General features: G+C 39.2%; 1 protein-coding gene and 1 pseudogene across 18 annotated transcripts in view; both read left to right on the top strand.

Annotated features, from left to right (window-relative positions):
- The window catches only part of LOC100672653 (synaptotagmin-like protein 2), a 133,257-nt gene that overhangs the window by 84,581 nt on the left and 26,218 nt on the right, over positions 1 to 22,458 (top strand). For 4 of the 18 annotated variants that reach the window (XM_064288784.1, XM_023558524.2, XM_023558522.2 and 1 more), the window contains exons 8-12: positions 7,398 to 9,767; positions 14,359 to 14,460; positions 16,497 to 16,550; positions 17,824 to 17,871; positions 21,650 to 21,744. In XM_064288784.1, coding sequence (XP_064144854.1) covers positions 7,398 to 9,767; positions 14,359 to 14,460; positions 16,497 to 16,550; positions 17,824 to 17,871; positions 21,650 to 21,744 — 2,669 coding nt within the window. The remainder of the gene's footprint in view (positions 1 to 7,397; positions 9,768 to 14,358; positions 14,461 to 16,496; positions 16,551 to 17,823; positions 17,872 to 21,649; positions 21,745 to 22,458) is intronic. The other 14 variants (XM_064288786.1, XM_023558529.2, XM_010598197.3 and 11 more) reach the window with 5 other exon arrangements.
- On the top strand, positions 9,783 to 12,167 carry LOC111752966 (uncharacterized; annotated as a pseudogene).

Below are 22,458 nucleotides of genomic sequence, written 5' to 3'. Positions count from 1 at the left end.
TTATTATTTCCTTTCTTCTGGTGACTGTGAGCTTCTTTTGCTACTCTCTATTTGTTCGAGTTGAGGGTTAATGTTTTTATTTTGGTCATTTTTTTTTTATGTGTACATATATTGCTATTGACCTCTAAGCACTGCTTTTGCCATATCCCAAAGGTTTTTTATAAGATGTTTTCTTTATCATTTCATTCTAAGAATTTTTTTATTCCACCCCTGATTTATTACCTAGTGGTTTTTAAAGAAAAAAAAAAAATTTTTTTTTTTTTTTTAAGCAAGGCATTATTCAGTTTCCATGTGTTTGATTTTTTTTTCCCTTGATATTCCTGTTTTTGATTTCTACTTTTATGGTATTATGATCAGGGAAGATGGTTTGTATTATTTCAATGTTTTGGATTTTGTCGAGGCTTGTTTTGTGGCCTAAAATGTTATCTATGCTAGGGAATGTTCCATGTGCTTTGGAAAGGAATGTATACTTTGTTGTTGTTGGGTGGAGTGTTCTGCATATGTTTATGACATCAAGTTGGTTGATCGTGGCATTTAGATCTTCTGTATCTTTTTATGGGGTTTCTTTCTAGATGTTCTGTCCTTCACTGAAAGTTGTGTGTTGAAGTTTCCTAGTATTATCATGGAACTGTCTGTTTCTCTTTTCAAAGCTGTTAGTTTATTTTATGTATTTTGGAGCCCTGTCATTGGATGTGTGTATATTTATTATGGTTATGTCCTCCTATGTATTGACCCTTTAATCATTATATAGTGTCTGTCCGTACTTAACCTTTATGGTGAATTTTGCTTTAAAGTCTATTTTATCGGAGATTACTATTGCAGCTCCTGCTCTTTTTTGGTGGTGGTTTTCTTGATATATATTTTTTCCATCCTTTGAGTTTTGTTTGTTTATCTCTTTGTGCCTAAACTACGTCTCTTGTAGACAGCATATAGATGGATTGTGTTTTTTAACCTTTCTGCTACTCTCTGTCTCTTTACTGGTGCATTTAAGCCATTTACATTCAGTGTAATTCTTGATAGGTACGAGTTTTTTTTTTTTTTATGAGTTTACTGCTGTCATATTGTACTTTTTTCTGTGGCATTGACGGTTTCTTTGTTCCATTTAGTTTTCTGTGCTGAGTTATTTTTGTTCATGGATTTTCCTTTCATTTGTTTAGTTGCAGTTGATTTTATGTTTACTGTGTCTTTTTGTTTTTCTTTTTTTTTATTTTGATGAGTAGGTTTTTTAGCTTACTTTGTGGTTACCTTGAAATTTACCTTTATTTTCCTAAGTTTAAACTGGTTTTTTATTCCTTGATATCACCTTAAGTTCCTCTCCATGTGGAAGTTCTATAACTTTACTGTTTATTCTCTCTCTCTTTATTTTTTGACCTTTTCATCATTTACATAGTGACTTCTCTGGTTCCCTATTTTCAGTCTTTAATTTTGTTTTATTTTTTAAGAATTTCTTATCTCTGTTGGTATCTAGTTGATCTGTTCCTGTGTCCTAATCTTGGAATGTTATTTTATGTTGTTGGTTCTCTAACCTGATGACTCCCTTTAATATTATAAGTTTGGTCTAATTTCTACAAATTCCCTTAATTTCTGTTTATCTGAAAATGTTCTCATTTTGCCATTGTATTTGAGAGACAGTTTTGCTGGTTATTTAATTCTTGGTTGGCAATTTTTTTTCTTTCAAGGCTTTATATATGTCATCCCTGCATGATTGCTACTGAGTAATCAGAATTTAATCTCACTGGTTCTCCTTTGTAGATGACTTTTTGTCTTGCCTAGCTGCTCTCAGGATTCTGTCTTTGTCTTTGGTTTTGGCAAGTTTGATTACGATATGTCTTGGTGACTTTCTTTTGGGGTCTATCCTTTACTGAGTTTGTTGAACTTCTTGGATAGATATCTTCTCATCTTTCATATTTGGGAAGTTTATTGCCAGCAAATCTTCAACAATTCTCTCTCTTTTTTCAATTGTCTCCCCACTTCCTCTACCTTTTCTGAAACTCTGATCACATTTAAGTTTTTCCTCTTGATACTGTCCACATAATTCTTAGGTTTTCTTCATTATTTTTTCTGAATTTTTCTCAAACAAATTGGTGTCATGGAATTTGTCTCTAATCTCACTTACTCTGTCTTCCATTGTCTCAGTTTTGCTCCTGTGTCTTTCTGTTGAGTTGTCTAATTCTGAAATTTTATTGTCAGTCTTTTGGATTTCTAGTTGCTGTTTTTGTGTGGTTTCTAGTAGTCTATTTATTCTGTCATTTTTTTTTGTATTGTTTTTCTAAATGCTTCTTGTCTTAGTCATCTAGTGCTGCTGTAACAGAAATATCACAGGTGGATGGCTTTACCAAACAGAAGTTTATTCTCTTACCGTCTAGTAGGCTAGAAGTCCAAATTCAGGGCATCAATTCAAGGGGAAAGCTTTCTCTGTTGGCTCTGGAAGAAGTTCACTGCCATCAGTCTTCCCCTGAACTAGGAGGTTCTCTGCAGAGGAACTCTGGGTGCAAAGAATACGCTCTGCTCCCAACGCTGCTTTCTTGGTGGCGTGAGGTCCCCCCTGTCTGCTCGCTTCTGTCTTTTATATCTCAAAAGAGATTGGCTCAAGACACAATCCAATCTTGTAGATTCAATCCTGCATCATTAAAATAACTGCCACCTATCCCACCTCCTTAGCATCTTAGAGGTAGGATTTATAACACATGGGAAAATCATATCAGGTGACAAAATGGTGGACAATCACACAATACTGGGAATCATGGCCCAGCCAAATTGATACATTTGTTTTTAGGGGACACAATTCAATACATGATACTTCTATTGCTTTGTCTCTGTGTTCTTTGGTTTTGTCTGTGTTTTCCCTGTCTCTTTCTTGGTCTTTTAGAGAGCTTTTGAATTCTTAATCAGGTAGTTCCATTGCCTTATCTTCCTCTGGAAGGTTTTCTGGTTCTTTATTTTAGTCACTTGTTGGAGCCATCTTGTCCTGCTTCTTTATGTGATTTGGTATTGTCTGTTGTCTCCGAGGCATTAAGGAGTTATTATATTTATTTATTGTACGTTTGCTGCATCCCGAATTTTTGCTTCATTTTGTTTAGATGTATCTGAGTAGGCTGGGCATGTGTGCTAGTCTGGTTACTAATCTGTCCACTTTGAGGCTCTCAGCTCCTGTCTCTGGGCGGGTGGAGCAGTGACTAGGTGTGTGGGCACAGGTCCCTGTTTGCTGGTCTTGCGGAGCTGCTGAGGATATAGGTGGTATTTTTGGTGAGGTGATTTATCTGTCCTGATGGTCACCTGGTCATGGGTGCTGGGGGTATTCTCCCTGTTCATTGGTTTAGGTGTTGTGTGTGAGCTCTGCCACTTGCCAGTTGGTCAGGGCGAAGGTGCCTGGGTCACTGGCTACCAAGTGGGTGGTCTGGACGCAGTGGTGTTCAGAGTGGGCATAAGCCTCTGGTTGGATGGTGGGGCATAGCAGGGAGCAAGGCGGGGGGATGTCTCCTGCCCCTGGGTGCTGGGTTGGAGGGTATGACCCTGTCTGATAGAGTGCGTTGTGAGGGAGGTTGTGTACCCAGTCCTTGGGCTCCCATTGTCATTAGCTGGAAGGATTGGTGGGAGCCACTAGTTCTCAGGCCCCTGGCACAGGCAGTTGGATGGAATGGGGAAGTTCTGCTGGCCCTCAGGCCCCCGGACTGGGTGGTTGAGCTCCCATCTCGGGGGCAGGGCAGTGATGAATGCTGCCAGGCTGCAGTCATGAACGGGGAGGGGGGATAGGTAAAGCAGATTGGAGTGCCTGCCAGGCCCTCTGGCACAGGGGTGGGTTGTGCTTGGTGAGTGGAGTGGGTGCAGTTAACTTTTGCAGGGCATGAAGCCCTCTTGCCTGACCTGGCCATTAGTATAGAGTTGCTCCTGCTTTTCTGCACTAGCTGAAATGGATTTCAGCTGAGAATGCTACTTACCTTGCTCAGTGTGGGTGCACTGTACAGGTTTGGCTAGCAGGGCACAGGTACAGGTAACAGGAAGGGGCAGAAGGCACTGCAAGACTGTGGACCCCTTACACCGATGGCTGGGTGAAGGGGGGGGTGCCTCCAGACCAGGCAGATAGTTCCTGGCTTAGGGTGTGGGGCGGTGTCAAATGTCACAGGGCTGCAGCTGTGAGTGGGGAAAGGCAATGTACAAGGAGGGTGGGAGTGCCTCCCATGCCTGGACCTCTGGCACAGGGGGCTGGTGTGTGCACAGTATGTGGCGTGCCCGTACTTAACTTTTGCAGGGCTAGAAGCCTTCCTGTCTGATCCCTGTCTTGCGTACAGAGTTGCTCCCGCTTAGCTGCAGCAGGTGAAGTGGGCTTCAGCTGGGAATGCTGCCTGTCTTGACCCAGTATGGCCATGCTATGCCGGTTCAGCCAGCCAGGTGCTGGCATAGGTGATCGGAGTGGGTGGAAGACGCTGCAAACCTGTGAATCCAAGCACTAGTGGCTGAGTGCAGGGATGGATGCTTCCAGATGTGGCGTGAGCTCCCAGCTTAGGGGGCATGGTGGTGTTGAAGGCTGCTGGAGTAGAGTGACAAGTGGTGAGAGAGGATGGGTGAGGAGGGTGGGAGTGCCCCTTAGGCCCACGGAGCTCTGGCACCTGGGGCTGGGGTGCACATGGTGGGTAGGGTGCAGGCATTTAACTTTCACAGGGCCAGAAGTACTCCTGGCTTGCTCTGGAGGTACGTGCAGAGTTGTTCTTGCTTACCTGCACCAATTGGGGTGGGTGTTGGTTGGGAATGCTGCTGGCTTGTCTCAACATGTCCACACTATGCAGGTTCAACTAGCAGGACACCAGCAATCTGTAATTCTCTGTTTCTGCTGTTTTTAAATTGTCTCTCCTTCCACCTATCACTCAGTCCAATTATTCAGCCTTGTCTTTGATGCTTAGGGTTCCTGAATTGTTATATATATCTGATTCACTTGTTTTTGGGGGTCTTTGTTGTTAGAGAAACTTTACAAAGCATTTGACTAGTCTGCCATCTTGGACCACCCCCCATGCCTCCAGGCATTTTAAATCATTTGAACCCTACAGAACATTTTTTAAAATAAAGTAGAAGATTCTTCTTCAAGAAGTAAGCAAGTCATATTAAAGAAAATTACTGAAGTGTGAGTAAATGGTAGCCAATGATTGGATGATGTTTATGTAAACATTTCTTCAAAAGATGAAAACTGTTTTTCTTTGGTGATATTTTTCCCTAATCAATAGAAAAAAATTGGTAAACCTTTCCTGTTTTTCAAACTGCACCTGATTTCCCTCTTTATAATTTTGTATTAACTACTTACTTGTGTTTTTTGGTTTTTTAAATCCCAACCTCACCATTAAATTTGGGAGGTAGGCATTAGCTAAATCCATTCTGACTGACTGACAGCCCTACCTATCTCAGAGTGTTCATAAATGAAATTTTGCTTTTTTCATTCATGCCCCACTTTTTTTGCTGCTTGCCACAAAATATATGCAATTATACAATGGAACATAGATGGAAAACCATAACCAAAGACATGGTAAATGTGTGAATCATACGGGTATGACTTCTGCTCTGAACTTCAGGACAGCCAATATCCTACTCATTATCAGAGTGGAAACAGTGCCCTCCACCCCTGCCTCGTGTGCACTTGCACACACACAGACAAGAATTCCTCATAGGAAAGAAAACATTACCTGGCCGTGAATTTTTAAAATAACATTGTTCTTATTTTAAGAGAAATACGCTTTCATTGTAAAACATTTTAAAGGAAGAAACACACATAGAATAAACCAAAAACCATCTGTGGTGTCATCACCATCATTAACTATTACTAACATTGAGTGGTAGAGCCTTCCAATAATTTTTAAGCATAAATTTATTTTTTAAATTGTGCTTATACTTCCCAGGCTTCTTTTTTCACTAACTGTGTATCACAAATATTTTATTCCATCATATTCCTTAAATAAAACCAACCCAAACCAAACCCACTGCTGTTGAGTCAATTCTGACTCACAGCGAACCTATAGGACAGAGTAGAACTGCTCCATAGAGTTTCCAAGGAGCGCCTGGCAGATTTCACCTCTTGGTTAGCAGCCGTAGCACTTAACCACTGCGCCACCAGGGTTTCCTCTTTAAATAAACTAACATGCAAATTCTTAAAAATTTCTGAAAGGTACTTCACAACTGTTGGTATGTATCTAATAGTACAATGTGCAGTTAAGAAAGGAAACCGGTATGTACTATGTGCCAAGCCTTGTATAAACTTTTGCTGTTCTCACATTTAACCAGAGTTGCTGATTAAAATGAAAGATAGAGTTTTATTAGCTGACATGTCCCCTAGTGCATTTGAAATATGGCTGATTTCATAAAAATTCAGCACACACAGTTTTCAGGAATATTTCTGTACCTGTCTTGCATAGCTTAGCATTTATAAGGAAGAGAGAGAGATACTGAAATACCTGAGTCTTGACTAAAGGAGAGGAATACCTCTTACTTCCCTGATCTGGAGTGGTGTATTATGTGTCCTGTGATTAAGGCTCAGAAAGGACTCTCTCTCTGATTCCTTGATAGCTTAGAAAGAACTTAAATATCTTTTTCTAGCCTCTTAGCCATTAGTTAGCTATTAGGGGGCAGCTAATAGTTAGCTATTACTTACCTATCAGTCCTCATTTTGATTTGAATTTGGCTCACAGAAACAACTTATAACTTAAGAATTGTAGAAAAGGAAGGGGTTTGATGGAGGGGCCTATGGAAGTCATGGTTCTCAAATTCCAGAGTGCAGAACAATCACTGGGATAATCCAGATTCCTGGGCTCTGTCTTCATAGATTATGATTTAGTATATCAGGAGTAAGGCCCAGGAATATAAATATCCTAACTACCCCACTCAGATTTCTGGAGAGAATGCCTTGTTTAGTCATCCTTGAAAGTTATTTTTCCAATTTCTGAATAACTTAAGTCTGTGCTTCTCAAATTTGGGTATATGTCCACTTTGGGGTTTATGACAATGTGCCGAGGGATGGGTGAATTCATAAAATCAACATGGTATATCTTCATGAATTGTCAGTTTTACTCAGAAATTTGAGAGCAGATTAAAGTGAATATTTTAAGATGTAACATGAATCATAATGTAAAATTCATATGAATTTTCAAAATAAACCACGAACTTCAAAGCAGTTTCTCATTTAGGCCAACATCCCACACTTCCAGAGATCCGTATTTACCGTTGTTTACTGTGAAAGGGCACCTTTAGTAGAATACCTTAATTACCCGTACCCATTGCTGAGAAATGGTGATATAAACAGCTAGTGATATGGAAAGTACAAATAAAATATACTTTTTTTTAAAGATAATTTGAGCGATCGAATAATAATTCTTTGAGCGTTCTCTTTTCTTATTTAGAAAAGCATTTCTATGTTGCAGATGAGCTGTCTCATTGTGTTGAGCCTGAGCAATCTCAGGTGCCAGATCGCAGTTCTAGAGACCATCAGCAAGGTAAGCCTCCTTTTCTCACTGCCCTGAAAGCTAAGGCTTCCTCACGCTCTGGTCCATATGCCAATGAGATAATGAAGACAACTGATGATTCCATATCTAAAGTCCTAGACTGGTTTAATCGAAGTTCTCATTCAGATGACAATAGTTCATCTCTCAGACATTCCGAAGGAATAGAGCCCAAAGTAAAAACAGACTTAAAATCACAAACTGCTGTTGCTTTGGTGACAGATGACACAAGTCTTAAAGAAAATGGCTCAAAGGCCCTATCTTCCACCCAAGTTGAAATGAAGCCTGTGGGATCTGATTCAACATCCCAGGTAGAGGGAGATCTGCTACCTGCTAGAAATTACCAAGATGATGATGTGAATATCAATTTGTCCCAACAAGGCACCCCAAAGGAAAGCCTAGGCATATTGCAGCCATTTGAAAGCTATGGTACAAGTCAAGGAAGTAAAAATATGGACTATAGCCTAAGTTCAAAAAGTACAGGCGAAGGAACTAGGATATCTACTCCAACCAGCAACTATTCATACAGTGCGCTCAAAGGATCCAGCATAGAAGACCAAGTTCCATGCAACATTAAGGATGTTGGCATCTTGAATGAAGAAGAGCCCAAGCTTTATGTCTGTGAAAAAAATAGAGGAAACTCAAAAGTGAATTTTAACTCTTCAGCAATTGTCAAACAACCAAGTCTGAAAGACAACATGAAAGCAGAGAGAAAGAGCAAAGAAGGAAATAACAACATTCTGAAAGCTTCCTTAGAGACAGAGAATATCAAGTTGCCACCTGGGACTGCCAACAGTGACTATCCTTGGAAGAAGCCTGAGGTTGAACTACAAGAAGCTAATAAGCTTCCCAAGAACCAAGTACAAAGAGAGAAATACAAAAGAGTGAGTGACAGAATATCCTTTTGGGAAAGAGAAAAAGCTACTGCCAAGTCAGTTTACAGAGAACCCTCATCTTCATGCAGCCAGGGACAATCTTCTGCTAAAGCCTGTCAGCTTGGGAAGTTACTAGGTGCGTCCACTAACAATTTATCTACAAGCCAGACTGAATATAATCAAGTCACTGCCAAACAAGTGGTCCTAGATGAGGATGGTCAAGCATCCCATCTTTCCAGTTTTTATTCCTCAAATAAACCTAAAGAGACCAGGTCACCAAAATCAGGAGCATCCAACATAAATGAGCCTATAAAAAAATTGCCAGTGGCAGACAGTTTGCAGTCTGGAAGGGAGATTCCTTTACTGGCTTCACAACATTCCTTAAATGATAGCAATGAAATACATACTCCTTTGGAGAATGGTAGTTTTCTCATTGGTGAATCAAAACCCAACTTTAAAGTTTTGTCCCTAAAAGAAAGCATGGATGAAACCAACACAGAACAAGCCTATAATCACTCTCAATTTGAAAATTTGAGAAAGTTTTGGGACTTGGGAGCTAATTCAAGCAGTGAGTCTAATGTTGAGAAGAAAAGTACCACAGCAAGCCATAAAAATTCTATGCCGTTTAATAGCCAGAAACACAAGGAATCCAATGGCATTAAATCATCTGGGGAAAATACCCATGAAGTAGAGGGACTTCTAAGCTGTAAAAAAGTTACGGGAAGAGAGGAAATGAAGACATTAAATTCAAAGTGCATACCCCAGGTGCCACCAGCTGAAACCACACGTCTATGGAGACCACCCGGAACATCCATTCATCAGTTGCCAGGAAGTGAGTCATCAGAGGGAAACGTGGAAAAGAATACAGAATGGTTTGTTACTCCAGTAATCAAGAAAGAAAAAGGTGACTCAGACCAAGAGATCGAAGAGCCCATAGTGAAAACCAGTGTTTTGTCTAAAGATTACAAAGACACTTTTAATGACAGCCTACAGAAGCTGCTTGCAGAAGCTTCGTCACCAGCAATCCAGACTTCTGGTGGAAAAGTTCATGTAAAACAAGAGCTTGAACCAGGTTTTTCTGAAAATGGAACACGGCCTCAAGAGATAGATTTGGCCGATGCTGAGGAAGAAGCCAAACAACCTAAAGAGATCATTAGTGAGCACGTAGATAAAACAGTAGTTCCTCCAAAGGTTGAACATAACACTTTCATTGCTAGTCTAGACAAACTCCTGAAGGAAGCATCTGAAATTCCACTCTCTCCCTTGCAAACCAAGCTGGAACCTGATACCACCGGAACCAGCTCTATGCCTGAGGAGAGTAGGTTTTTTGAAAAAGACGAGAGAAAGATAATAGCACCTTTCCCAGAGGAGGAAGAGTCTTCGGGAAAAGCAGTTGTCCCTCAGAAAGTTCAAAGCGGTGAGTGCCAGCTAAACTCAGAGAACTTGCTTCAAATGGCTGCGGAAGCTTCTTACCATCTTCAGAGAAAGGGTTCTTTTGGTGTTGAGGCCACCTCTCCCCAAGATGTGCCTTTTTCCCAGGATGCTCATTTTGTTCCCCAGGATAGGGCACTGCCTTTTCAAAGGGAAATTTCAGAAACTATAGAAAAAGTCATTCCTCCTCCCCAAACTTCATTGAATACTATAAATGCTGCATCGCAGAGGCTCTTAGAGAAGCTCAGTTGAATTATTCAGCTGGGAGGGAAATAGCCCCTGGAGAAGTGAAAGTAGAATTTCCTGAAGGAATACAAGCAGCAGGTAGCCCCCAGATTTCTCTAGGAGTTATCACGCCAGCAGCTACAACTATAGTTCTAGACAGAAGGGATTTTTATACCTTCAGTTTAGTTCCTAATAAAACCCATGAAATTGAATCTTATGAGCCAACAGACAGAGTGGCCCAAATGTCTCCATCAGAAGAGAGCCTTAGCTCATCGGGTTCCACTGTTGGCTTTGTATAGCAAAGAGCCACCTCAGGAAGTAGCAGAAATTGTTAGGGAAACAATTATTCAACCCAATTCACAACTCCTCGAATTCAGTGCTGGCTTAGAAAAACTGCTGGAGGAAATAATTGGAAACACCCCCTCAAAATATGAAAGCAATACAGGGACTCTTTCTCCATCAAAATTAATTAGGTAGTACTGAGGAGCCCAGGCAAGCTGCTTCTGAATTTCATCCTAAGGACGTAAAAGAAACAGTAGAAAAATCTGAGGCTCCATCAGTAACCGAGAGTGCTTTTGATATTGGTTTAGAGAAACTCATTATGGAAATATCTGAAGCTCCTTATCATTTCCAGATGTCAGTGAAGGAAGAAACCCCTGAAAAGGAGCCCTCACAGGCAGAGGAGGCCAAGTTCTTGGATATAGTGCCCCATTTTTACTGGATAGCCTCAGAGGCCTCTGAAATGAAGGTTAAGAGTAATGTTTTGAAATCTAAAGTCAACCACTGTGATAAAGAGTTGGGAGGAGATAAAGCCATGACTGATTTGTCAGTAGATCTCTGTGGTCCTGAAAGTGGGGTTGAGAGCTTTGGAACCCCACAACGTTATAAAAAATGGACCATGAAATAGGGTCCTTTGAAACTGTACACTTCCCAGGGGAAGGAGACAGGGAAAGTGAGGTTACAGGGAGAGAAGGACATTGTCAGGAGCCTGGCTTCCAAGAGGCTCCTGAAACAATTAATGTGTCAAAAAATAGGCAACCCATCCCTCTCCTGATGAACCAAGAAAACTCTACAAAAGCAAGTAAAGCTGAACTGTTTCTGGCATCACCATGTAAGAGACAAGAGAAAGAAGTTTTCTCTGACTCTGATTTTTCAGGTGGAAACATCAGTTCTAATGCAGAAAGCTGGAGAAATACCTCCAGTGAGCATTTTGAAATTTTTAATCCATTGATTAATGGGTCTACTTTGTGGAATGCTAATGAAAGATTAATACGTTTTTAAATTGGGATCGATTTGACATTCCCTGATGTTGCTAAATTCTTACCACATCACTTCTTCTGAGCCTTTCTTGATTAAAAAAAGTACATTTTGTTTTGTATTCTTTAATCAAATGAGTAACGGAGACAGCTTTACTGCAATGCTGTGTTTTAGAGTCTGACCTTATTTATTAATCTACTGATAGAATTTTCAAAAATATTTTTAAAGACTTTTTGGGATTAGAAAGCACTTTTTTAAAACATTCAAGCTAGTTTTTCTCCTAGAAATAATGAGAATTTCTTTCTTAATTGGCAACCCACATAGAAGCCTTCAGTAAGATTTGTGGCACAAAAAAGTGCTACAAATGGTCAAAAATTTCCCTTTTAGGAGCAATATTTTCCCACAAAACAAAACAAAACAAACCTGTTGCCATCGAGTCAATTCCGACTCATAGCAACCATTGATGGTTAAATGCTAAGAACAAAGTTGAGGACTGAAACTTTTCCTCATATCTTGTGCTGTGTTGTTTTTGTTGCCATTGCCTCCCTCTCATTTTAAGTAATTACATACCCTTAGCTATCTGCAGAATCTTTTCCTTCTACAGTATGACTCTGGTCAGATGACTTCATCTGATTCCACCTAAGGGCATTGCCTGACTTGCTCCAGTGTTTGGCTACACCCTTGACGAGGCTGATGGAGACCTTATTTGATTCATCACATTCACCTAAGTGGACTTGGGGAGCTGGTTTCAGCCAGGCTATAAAACAGAACCGGTCTGTTTGCTATTCTGATCAACAGTTGGGCATTTTATTAGAGAAACCGGGATCAAATAGAAATGAGAAGTTAACTGATTAGAATGATGAAATGATAGAGGATGCTCTCTGACCAGGACATTTTAATCAAAGTTGTGCAACTACTAGTGTTGATCACCTTCCTTATTGTTGAATAGAGTTTGTCATTTTCTAGCTTCCTTTGGTTTCAGTGACAACAGATATGCTTTACTGAGTGGCTGATTTCTGAGGTTTGAGTTCCCTTGCAAATAGCTGCTAGGCCTTATTCTTGAAAACTGACTAAAGAATCAACCTTTAATCTCAATCAAGTTGAACCTTTTTTAACAAATGTTGCTGGTAAGAAAAATGAAATACCATTTCTCGTCTCTGAAATCAGACTACCCAAAAGTACAAGCTAGCATGTTAAGCTTGTTGAGGTAGACTCTTCTTAACCACCCCCTGAGTTACTAAAGTAAACTGACCCATAAGAGGGGGAGGGTTTGCAAATTTATAGTTACTTTGGAGAATATTGCCTGATTTCTATAGCCATATTTATAGTATAGGAGCATAATTGATTGAACAACAAAAAGCCTATCTAAAAAGGAAATAATCAATACTAAATAACCACTCAGATGGAGCCAAAGAAAGGATTTTAAAATTATAAGCCAAGTAAGAGGTATAAAATGGTATAGTCATGATTTTTAAATCCTCTAACTGCCCTGGTGGCACAGTAGCTAAAGCGCTTGGCTGATAACCAGAAGGTCGGCAGTTTGTACCCACCAGCCCCTCTGCGGCAGACGGATGTGGCAGCCTGCTTCCATAAAGGATCATAGCCTTGGAAACCCTAGGGGGCAGTTCTCCTCTGTCCTATAGGGTTCCTGTGAGTTGGAGTTGGCTGAAACAGCAGTGTGTTTTTTAACCTGTATTAGTTTAAAACAAGGGGGAGGAGTGGGTAAAGGCAGGGAAGGAACCATAATTTTGGGGAACAAGCTGACATGTCTAACTTGTGGCCGAGCTCTTAACCAGCCAATACTAAATGAGCTCCTTAAAAAAAAAAAAAAAGATTCCATGGTCCACTAGTTTTGGAAATGCTGGGAGATAATGTACCTTTATTAGCATATTAAGGTCTCTGAGAAGGTCTGCAGTAAGAAATCTCTTAAACTTGAACACAGAAAATGCATTCCCTTCCTCCTCCTTTTTTTTGGTTCTAAAATGCCTTTACTTTGATAAAATAAAGGCATTAGTAGATGAAGGATTTTTCTCCTCTTTTAAAAAATTTTTTTATTTTGTCATTGTTGAGAGTATACACAGCAAAACATACACAAAGTCAACAGTTTCTACGTGTACAATTCAGTGACATTCATTACATCCTTCAAATGTGCACCTATTCTCACCCTCCTTTTCTGAGTTGCCCCTCCCCCATTGACATAAATTCACTGCTCCATAAGGTTCCTATCTATCAACTTGCTGTTGTCACTTTGATCCCACATAGATAGTTCTTAAAAGAGCATAATGCTCAAAGCAGACATTTTTTACTCCTTAAGCTAAACTATTGCTCAGTTTTAAGATGACTTGAGGGGATATTTTGGTTTAAGATTTTTTAAAAGGCCTACCACGTGTCATTTCTCAGCACATTTGTTGGAAATTTTATTAGGTCATGAAACCCAAAAAGACTACATCTGTTGATCTGGGGAACCCTCTATACTCAATTATACACAGATGTTAAACATCTGAATTTTTCTTCCATGGTTTTCAGCTAATTTTTTTTAATGCCCCTAAAATTGTTTCATGACTGCTGTCTTCTAAAGCTAGGATGTTAAGTGGGAAGATTTTAAGTCTGGCACAGAAGAAATGATGTGCTTAAAATAGACTCACAGACATCGAAGAAATCACATTTCTATTAATGTGGTAATCTTATTTCTATATGATTCATGTTTACAAATATTTCTTGACCTGGAAAATAGTCTCTCTTTTTTCTTTTTTTTTTTGAAGAACATAGTAATAGTGGAGAAATTTTATTTTCTCCTATGAAGTAAATACTTCTTACGGTAGATAAAAATAGCCCTGGCGACATAGTAGTTAGGAACTTGGCTGCTAACGAAAAGGTCAGCAGTTTGAATCTACCAACTGCTTCTTGGAAACCCTAACGGGCAGTTCTACTCTGTCCTGTAGGGTCGCTGTGAGTTGGAGTCAACTCAACGGCAACAGGCTTTTTGGTTTTATGGCGTGATGTCACCTTTCAACCTGCAATTTCACTGTCCATTGGCTGTTAAGAGGTTTTCTTTTTTGTATTGTGCAGCATTCATCGGTTTTGTCTTGTAACAGGTTCAGAAGAAGAACCCAGTCCTGTTTTGAAAACTATGGAAAGGAGTGATGCTAGGAAAATGCCTTCCAAAAGTCTAGAAGACATTTCATCAGATTCATCAAGTGAGAATATAAGTTGCCCCACTGTTCATGCCCGTCTAAGCTTAAAGATGCTTACTCTTCTGTAGCCTCACTGCGTGCTGTTGTTGTGCACTGAGACTCCTGAAAGGGGTGGCGGGGCGGTTAGCAGATGAGAATAACCTTTCCCAAGTAAGCTGAAGAGGCTTGCCCTGAAGTGGGTGGAACTTTGATTTTAAAGTAACACGATATTTGATTACTGGAACACTGGGTTTCTTTGAATCAAAGAATCCCAGTTTGGGTGTTTACTCAAGACCACTGAGTTTTAAAGGATTGTGAGACTAGTAATTCTACTAGTAATAGATAACATTTATTGAGCACTATGTTTTTTTTTTATGTGTCAGGTATATGTGCCAGGTACTTGGCTAAGTGTCTTACATACATTATCTCATTTAATCCTCACAAGAACCCTTTGAAAGATGAATTATTACCCTATTTCACAGATGAGGAAATGAAACTCAGAGAGGTAAAGTAACTTGCTTAATGTCACACAACAGACTACTATCAAGAGCATTAGCAAAGTGACAGTGTTACATATGACGGTGTTGAATATCAGTGAATTTTGCAGGATATGGAGATGAATTAGTCCCTGGCTTCAGAGGACTTTCTTTTCTCTTTTATCTCTTCTTTCCAATGGACACATTTCTTTTGGATCCTGGAACTATAAGCCCAAATACTGCCTGATATGGAGCACTTTTGGCACACTGTTCCTCACTGGCTGCTGCTTTAACTGGTGAAGGATTTCTTGAGAACTAACAGAAAGCATAATTATATAGGAACTTGTTTTTTGTGTGTGTGTGTGTGCCAGGCAAGTGGACTTAGAAATCATGACATCTAGGGGTTTCATTGTTAACAGTTTTTAAACTATATTGTACCTTTGGGATTACAGAGAAGATCATGAGAAAATTTATTGAGTGACAGTTAACCACTGTCAAACTCATGTGATGGATAATTGACGTTGTGGAGTTATATGTCATGTTTTTAAATGAATCTGCAATTGAGACTAAAAAGTCGGAGTTTAAAAAGGAAAAGAAAAGGCCACCACACTGAACAGTTCCTTCAGTCCAGAGATAACTAGGTTTCTGAAGACAGTATTCCTGATTTGGAATGTAGTCCTAACCCTCCCAAAGATCTAGGAATCTCTGGATTGGAAGGGACTTTGAAGGTCACCCATTCCAACCTCCCCCCAATGCAGGAATTCCCTCTAAAGCCTCCTCAACAGGTGGCCAACCCCCACATCCTTCTGAATGCTTCCAGAGAAGGCGAGTCCAGTCCTTTGTTGGACAGCCCTGATTGTTCTTCTGTGTGTTGTTGATGGGCCCTGAGGAAAAAAAAAAAAAAGCTCAGCAACAATTGCCCCATTTAGCAAACCTCTTGCCTGGGAAGCGTGGGACTATTTCCATGGTGCAGCATTAAAGTACTCAGGAATGTGTAGGGTTAAAAAAAAAAAATCGCTATCAGCTGATGGGTATTCCTGCATGCACCATTCCAAATACCGATGCCCACTCTCACACTAGCCTGCCAAGATTCCACTTAGCAGCTGGTCCCCAGTTACATCTCTTCAGTTGACTTCCCAAGCAAGCCTCCCAGAGGCATATGCAAATGATGATGCACACACACAAATATTTGCTAATAGACCAAGGGTTTGGAAGGTTTTAGTCATGGCTAGCGTTTTACCCTTCCCAGAAGAATAGAGAGGCTGTTGCAGCCCGTGCTGCTTTTTGCTGCCGACCGGCTGGCCGATTGCTTGCTCTGAGCTAACCCTCTAACCCTTGGGAGTCAGTGTGCAGCAGTGTGCTGATGTAAGCTGCATCGAGCTGAAATGGGAGCTCCCGCTATGTATGGCACTGGCTCAAGTAGCTAATCTACAGAGAAAGTATTTTGGGGAAGACATCTTGGTTGCACCCCTTACTGCATCTTGACTAACTGCTTCCAACTCCGGGGGCTTCCAGGGACAGTCTCATTGTTCTTTCTTTCCCAGGGTCAGCCGTGTTAACCGTTTGTTAATTTCTCCTGAACAGATCAAGCAAAAGTAGATAATCTGCCAGAAGAATTAGTACGTAGTGCTGAAGATGGTAAATATCTTTATATATTTGCATGTCTGTCTGTGTATTAGGTTCTGGGGTGATTTGGGCAGCCACCGGGATGCAGCTGTTGGATAAATAGGACGTCATTTGCCACTATGTAGTGAATGGTGCTTAAGTTATTATTATAAAACGGCTCTGACGTGGTGCGTTTTATACTGTTTGTATTCTTAAGGCTACTGCTGGTGATAGCTTGTGAGGATCTCACCAGAGACCCTTGGGAAGCAAGGGTTTCTATAAATAGAAAATTGTATTTCTATGGGTATGAGCTGATACTTGCTACTCCGACTTGCAGAACTCCTTGCAGAGGCAGAAAAGTAGAGTGAGTTCCTGGGTTAAGTTATTCTTATATTTGATTCTTAATTCTCAGCAATTAGATTCTGTGAGCACAACTGGTAAAGCCTTAAGTTCAGAGGAAAGGGTCCCAGAACAAGGGTGGGCATCCTGCCTCAGCTCTTAGCAAATACTAAGTATAAACCCAGGGTGAAATTATTTGTGACTATTTTTTTATTAAGGAGTCAGAAGATCTGCAAGCTTGTCAGTGAATCAAGTATTACTTTGTTCAGTTATGAAATGATCAGAATAATTGTTCCTTGGTGGGGGGAGATATGAAAATAGATCTGATTTTTATAGTTCAGCATTTATGCAAACGTGTAATTCATATTTGTATGCTGTTACTGCTGGGTTTTTTGCATTTTCTTTTTCTGTTTTTGCTAAATTGCCTTCACTATATCCATGAAAATGTATATTCATTGAGCTTTTCCATATAGAATGGAACAGAGCTTCTCAAAGGTCATGAATCAACTCCTTTTATGTAATAATTTTGTCTTTTTCATATTATATTTACAACATCCTCATTAAGGGGCAGGGATTTTTATCTTCGTTTTACAGATAAGGAAAGCTCAGAGCTATTAGGTGCATTGTCTAAATTCCATAGGTAGGCAGATAGTGGGAAGGCCAGGAATGGAATCTCAGCTTCATAAGTCCTAGTCCATTGCGCTTTCCCATTTTCCATGCCGTGGCTTAGTGAATTAAAGGAAAGATGCTAAACATCTCTTATCTGGATCTTGGATTTTTAGTTGAACAGGAGACCTTAAAGAAGCTAATGAAGAGTCACACTGGGGAATGGATGAAAGCAAGTTGAAAACCTGTCAGCTGTATTCTGCAGTCTCAGTTGTGAAACTGACATTTGAGCTTTACTTTCATGTCTCATTATTCCTTCTGTTAAAATGGTATTTATTCTCAATGTTGCTCTTCTGAGTAGATCAAAAAGCAGATCAGGAACCAGATACAAATGAATACGTACCAGGAAGTGAGTAGCAGGATCTTTTTCACAAATGACTAAACTTTGCCACTCTACATGGTGTTAAATATACTGAAATAACTAACCTCATTCATAAATAATGCAGCATTTATTATTGGTACTAAACTCCTGCAGCTTACAAAACTATTTCATTCTGACAGGGGTTTTATTAAAAACGCTTTATTACTGTTTATGTTGAAAAATGCTGATTCGTGGTTCACCAAGAAAGAGTTATATATTAGAAGATATTTATATATATGTTTATATATTACATATATCTTACTTAACATATATCTTATATGTTATTGCTGAGTATTATTCTGTTTTGCAGTCTCTTTGCTCGTTGAGGCTTTGCTTAAATCAAATTGGCACCTTCTAATTGGCTTTTATGTTGGTCTTGAGTACTGGATCTCCTATGGTTTCTATACAAGACTGTAGACACGAAGCAATTTGGACCTTATTTAGACCTGAGAAAGAATTGCACTTTTACAATTAATATATGGTTTGGTTGTGTATGTTTTTAGATGCCTATATACACAAATTTTATTGTGTACAAGATTTAAACTCTGAAGCTCAAAACCGATCTGAATCTAAAAAATAAATGTATGCTTGTGGTGACTAACGTTTATCAATTAATTAATAATCCACAACCAGACAAAGGTAATCCTTTGTTTTCCCTTTTCTATTCAGTCTTAAAATTACTCTGCTTAGCTAAGACTACTCTCATAAGGACAAATAGCACATTAAAAAGTTGTTTGTAGAACCTAGCAAAGCAATATCAGAGTGCGTGTATGTTGTCTTAGGTTCCCACTTTTAGTCAGTTTCCTAAACATAAAAAAACATAGTCACTGGAAATATGAAGATAATGATATATGTGCCTGCTTTCAGAAGTACTCAATATTTTAAATAACAATTCCCAGCAGTCTTTGGATGTGCTAAGAGGCCTTAATGAGAAGAGCAGCTAAATGAAGAAGCCTTTACAATATATTGATGGTACTAGAAGTCAGTGACATCTAGTATTAGATCTGAAACTTTGCTCATGAGGTCCTTCTCTGAACTTTGACGCATGACTTGACAAATACCTAAGAACTGCCTAGGAAAGAAAACAAGGCTCTGGCCCTTGCACGTATGCCCTCTCTCTCTTTAGTTGCTGCAGCGGATGCAAGACTTCTGCCCATAGAGGGGTGTTGGGTAAGGGGGCTTTCCAGTTAGTTGCTTTTGGATTGCCAGATGTTTGAAGTTTGGGCATCTTATTTTATCTTGCTATGTTTTATTCAGCATTTATTCTGAGGAGTGAAAACAAAATATATATAGACACATATGCCTATACATATGTATCTTTTTTTTAACAGTTTAGTGACATTGGATAAATTCTTTGAGTTGTGAAACCATTCTCACCCTCCTTTTCTGAATTGTTCCTCCCTCATTAACCTAAACTCACTGTCCTCTAGGGTTCCCTTCTGATCTTTCCAGTTACTGTTGTCAGTTTGATCCCATATAGACAGTTCTTGAAAGAGCATAATGCTCAAGGCAGACCTTTTTTAATAGTTAAGCTAAACTATTGTTTGGATTTAAGATGACTTCAGAGGCTATTTTTAGTTTAAGATTTAAAGATTATCTCAGGGTTCATCCACCCTCCAGAGAGCCTAGAGTCCTTGAGAATTTGAAATTCTGTTCTACATTTTCTCCCCTTTGATCAGGATTCTTCTATGGAATCTTTGATCAAAATGTTCAGTAATAGCCAAGTACCATCCAGTTCTCCTGGTCTCATGGCAAAAGAGGCAGTTGTTCATGGAGGCAATTAGCCACACATTTCATATCTTCCTATTCTTGACTCTCCTTCTTCTTCTGTTACTCCAGTTGAGTAGAGACCAGTTGTACATATGTATTTTTATTCATGACCTCCTAATTTGCTTAGTTATTGGGCAAGGCAAGTGAGATAATTGTGTGCCGAACCCTGGGTGAATTAATTTTTCCCTATTTTATGATATTTTCCAAAATGACCCTTAGTGCTTAGTGAGATTATTCCTTTTCTCTAGGTGAAGAGTGTATTCTTACCCAAGACAAAAAATTAAACACATGATCAAAACATAAGTAGAGCTCATAAATAAAAAATTAACTACATCTGAGTAGTGTATAAAATTGATTTTGGCCTAGATGTCATTATCTAACAACATAATTGAAAAATAGTAGAGAGTACTGTTGCAATAAAAAATTTTTTGCGTACTCAGTGGGCCCTACTCTGGCCTCCTGGACTCTAATCTAACACTGCTGCTCGTATAAGTCGTCCCAGTATACGCACACACATTCTTGCTTAATTGGAAGTGATTAAAGCAGACCTCATTCTGTGAAATACTGTGAATGTATTTTGATGTACATTTACCTTTATGATCCTAAGGCTAAATGAGAACTACTGTGTAAGCAAGCATATACTTAATATGTGTAGTTCTAATTTTCAGTTGTTCTTTCATTAGATTTCTTTTAGCTAAAAATTAATTTAGCCAATGCCTAGCGGCCAGTTTGAGCCTTTTGAGTTACATTGTTGTATGTGGTCAAGTGATTCCGACTCATAGCAACCCTATAGGACAGAGTAGAACTGCTCTGTAGGGTTTCCTAGGCAATAGTCTCTACAGAAGTAGATCTCACCAGATCTTTTCTTCCAAATCACTGCTAGTGGATTCGAACCACTGACCTTTGATTTAACAGCTAAGCACTTAACCAGTGCACCACCAGGGCTCCTTCCTTTGAGTTATATTTAGAAATACAATTTGATTTTTGTCTGTTTTACTAGTATCCATTTAAAAGACAAAGCTAAGCTAATACATGTGTATCATGTTCAACAGATAATTTAATATCCGATAAATAGTATCAGTGTTTAACAAATACTTATATAGGGTCTACTATGTGCTAGGCACTGTTCTAAGTACTTTGAAGAACACTAACTCATTTCATATAAAAGCTATGGTTCACCATAAGAAAAACTTAGGCATGATTCTTAGACATAGAGGAAAATAGTTTTCTGGCCAGCGCTATGCAGATTAGGAATAGAACTTATCGTTTTATTGCACCTTCCATACAGGTACTCACTGTATCAGAAAGAATCCATATACTACACTTTCATGTTAAATTCTTACAGTATTCTAACCTGAATCATTTGTCTTTGTCCTTGGGATATCTCTACTGATCATTCTCTGAGTTGACAGGTATCTAAATAATTTCTATTTTCAAAAAATTAGTTTTGAATTGTACCATTTTCATAATTCTGAGTGAAACACTATCAGAAAAGTCATCCCCATAAACACTAAATAAACAAACCATCTCTTAGACACTCAGTAGCTAGGACACTTTTTGTGTTGTCTGTGAAGTTGCGTACAAAGATCCTTACTGTCCAGATGAAATAGTTTTCAGTCTGCAGCATGTTAGAAATATAATGTGTCTTGAGGAGATGAACCAATAAATTACAGCTTAGATCTAGTGGTTAGACATTCTGATGTGATAAAAATATGTTACATTGACAGTATTTTTTTTTTTTTGTATAGTTTAAGTCCAGCTGAAATTCAGTAAAAACTAAAGACAGTTAATTTTTATTTTGTATTTGGTTCAACTCCTTGCTAGTTCTCTGTCTGCATGTTGCTTACCATATGGTCTTGTGCATGTGAACTACTGTATCTCTAACCTTTTTACCAAAACATCTCTGTTCATAGATGAAAGAAAAGAATGTTTTCAACTTATGCCTAATGTCTGACAATTGTAAGAATGATTTTGAAATGGAAATGCTGCTCTTTAGTTTCCACAGTGCCTTCACAACCTGGTAATCAGTTTTCCCACCCCGACAAACTCAAAAGGATGAGCAAGTCTGTTCCAGCGTTTCTCCAAGATGAGGCAAGTTTGTCTTTTGTATCTTCAGAAAAATGGAGCCAGACAGGTGGATTTGCCTTGCCAAGGTTGGTGTGTTTGTATTCCACTGTGGCAGAGATCAAAGAAGTCAGCAGGACTGACCCTTGCCTTCCAAGTCAATAGAGGTAGTATTGTTAATCCTGGAACAAGGCAAGTATGTTTCATCTGACTCAAACACTGTTTTTGGTCAGTGAAGTCAAATTGCGTAGACTTAGGAATGTGACTTTTGTTTCAAAGTGAGTACAAAGTAAGTATGGAGGCAGAAATATGTTGGCACGAACTAACTACTCCTCTGTAATTAGAGTAGATTTGTAAAAATTTTGGTAGTATAACTAGCTAAAAGCTAGTTAAAAAAAACTAGCTAAAAGCTAGTAAAAATAGCGATGACAATAGCAAACTTGAAATAGTCTCTAGTAAATAAAATTTATATTTTTTAGGTGCTAGGCCCTTTACATCCGTTATCTCATTTAATCCCCCTACAGCACTGGGATGTAGGCCCTGTCATTATCCCCAGATACGACAGGTGTGGAAACTGGGATTTGGAGACGTGAAGTAATCTCACTTAGCCAGAAAGGAGATGAATTAGGACTGGAACCCAGATCTGACTCCAGACCCTACCACTATAACATCTTGAATAAGAACATGACTATTAATTACTATTTGTTGAGTATCTAGCGTGTACCAGGTACTTAATATTAA

Source organism: Loxodonta africana, chromosome 7 (genome assembly GCF_030014295.1).
Source record: "Loxodonta africana isolate mLoxAfr1 chromosome 7, mLoxAfr1.hap2, whole genome shotgun sequence".
Classification (NCBI taxonomy): domain Eukaryota; kingdom Metazoa; phylum Chordata; class Mammalia; order Proboscidea; family Elephantidae; genus Loxodonta; species Loxodonta africana.
The sequence above is the reverse complement of the archived record's forward strand: the minus strand, read 5'-3'. Positions and strand labels throughout refer to the sequence as shown.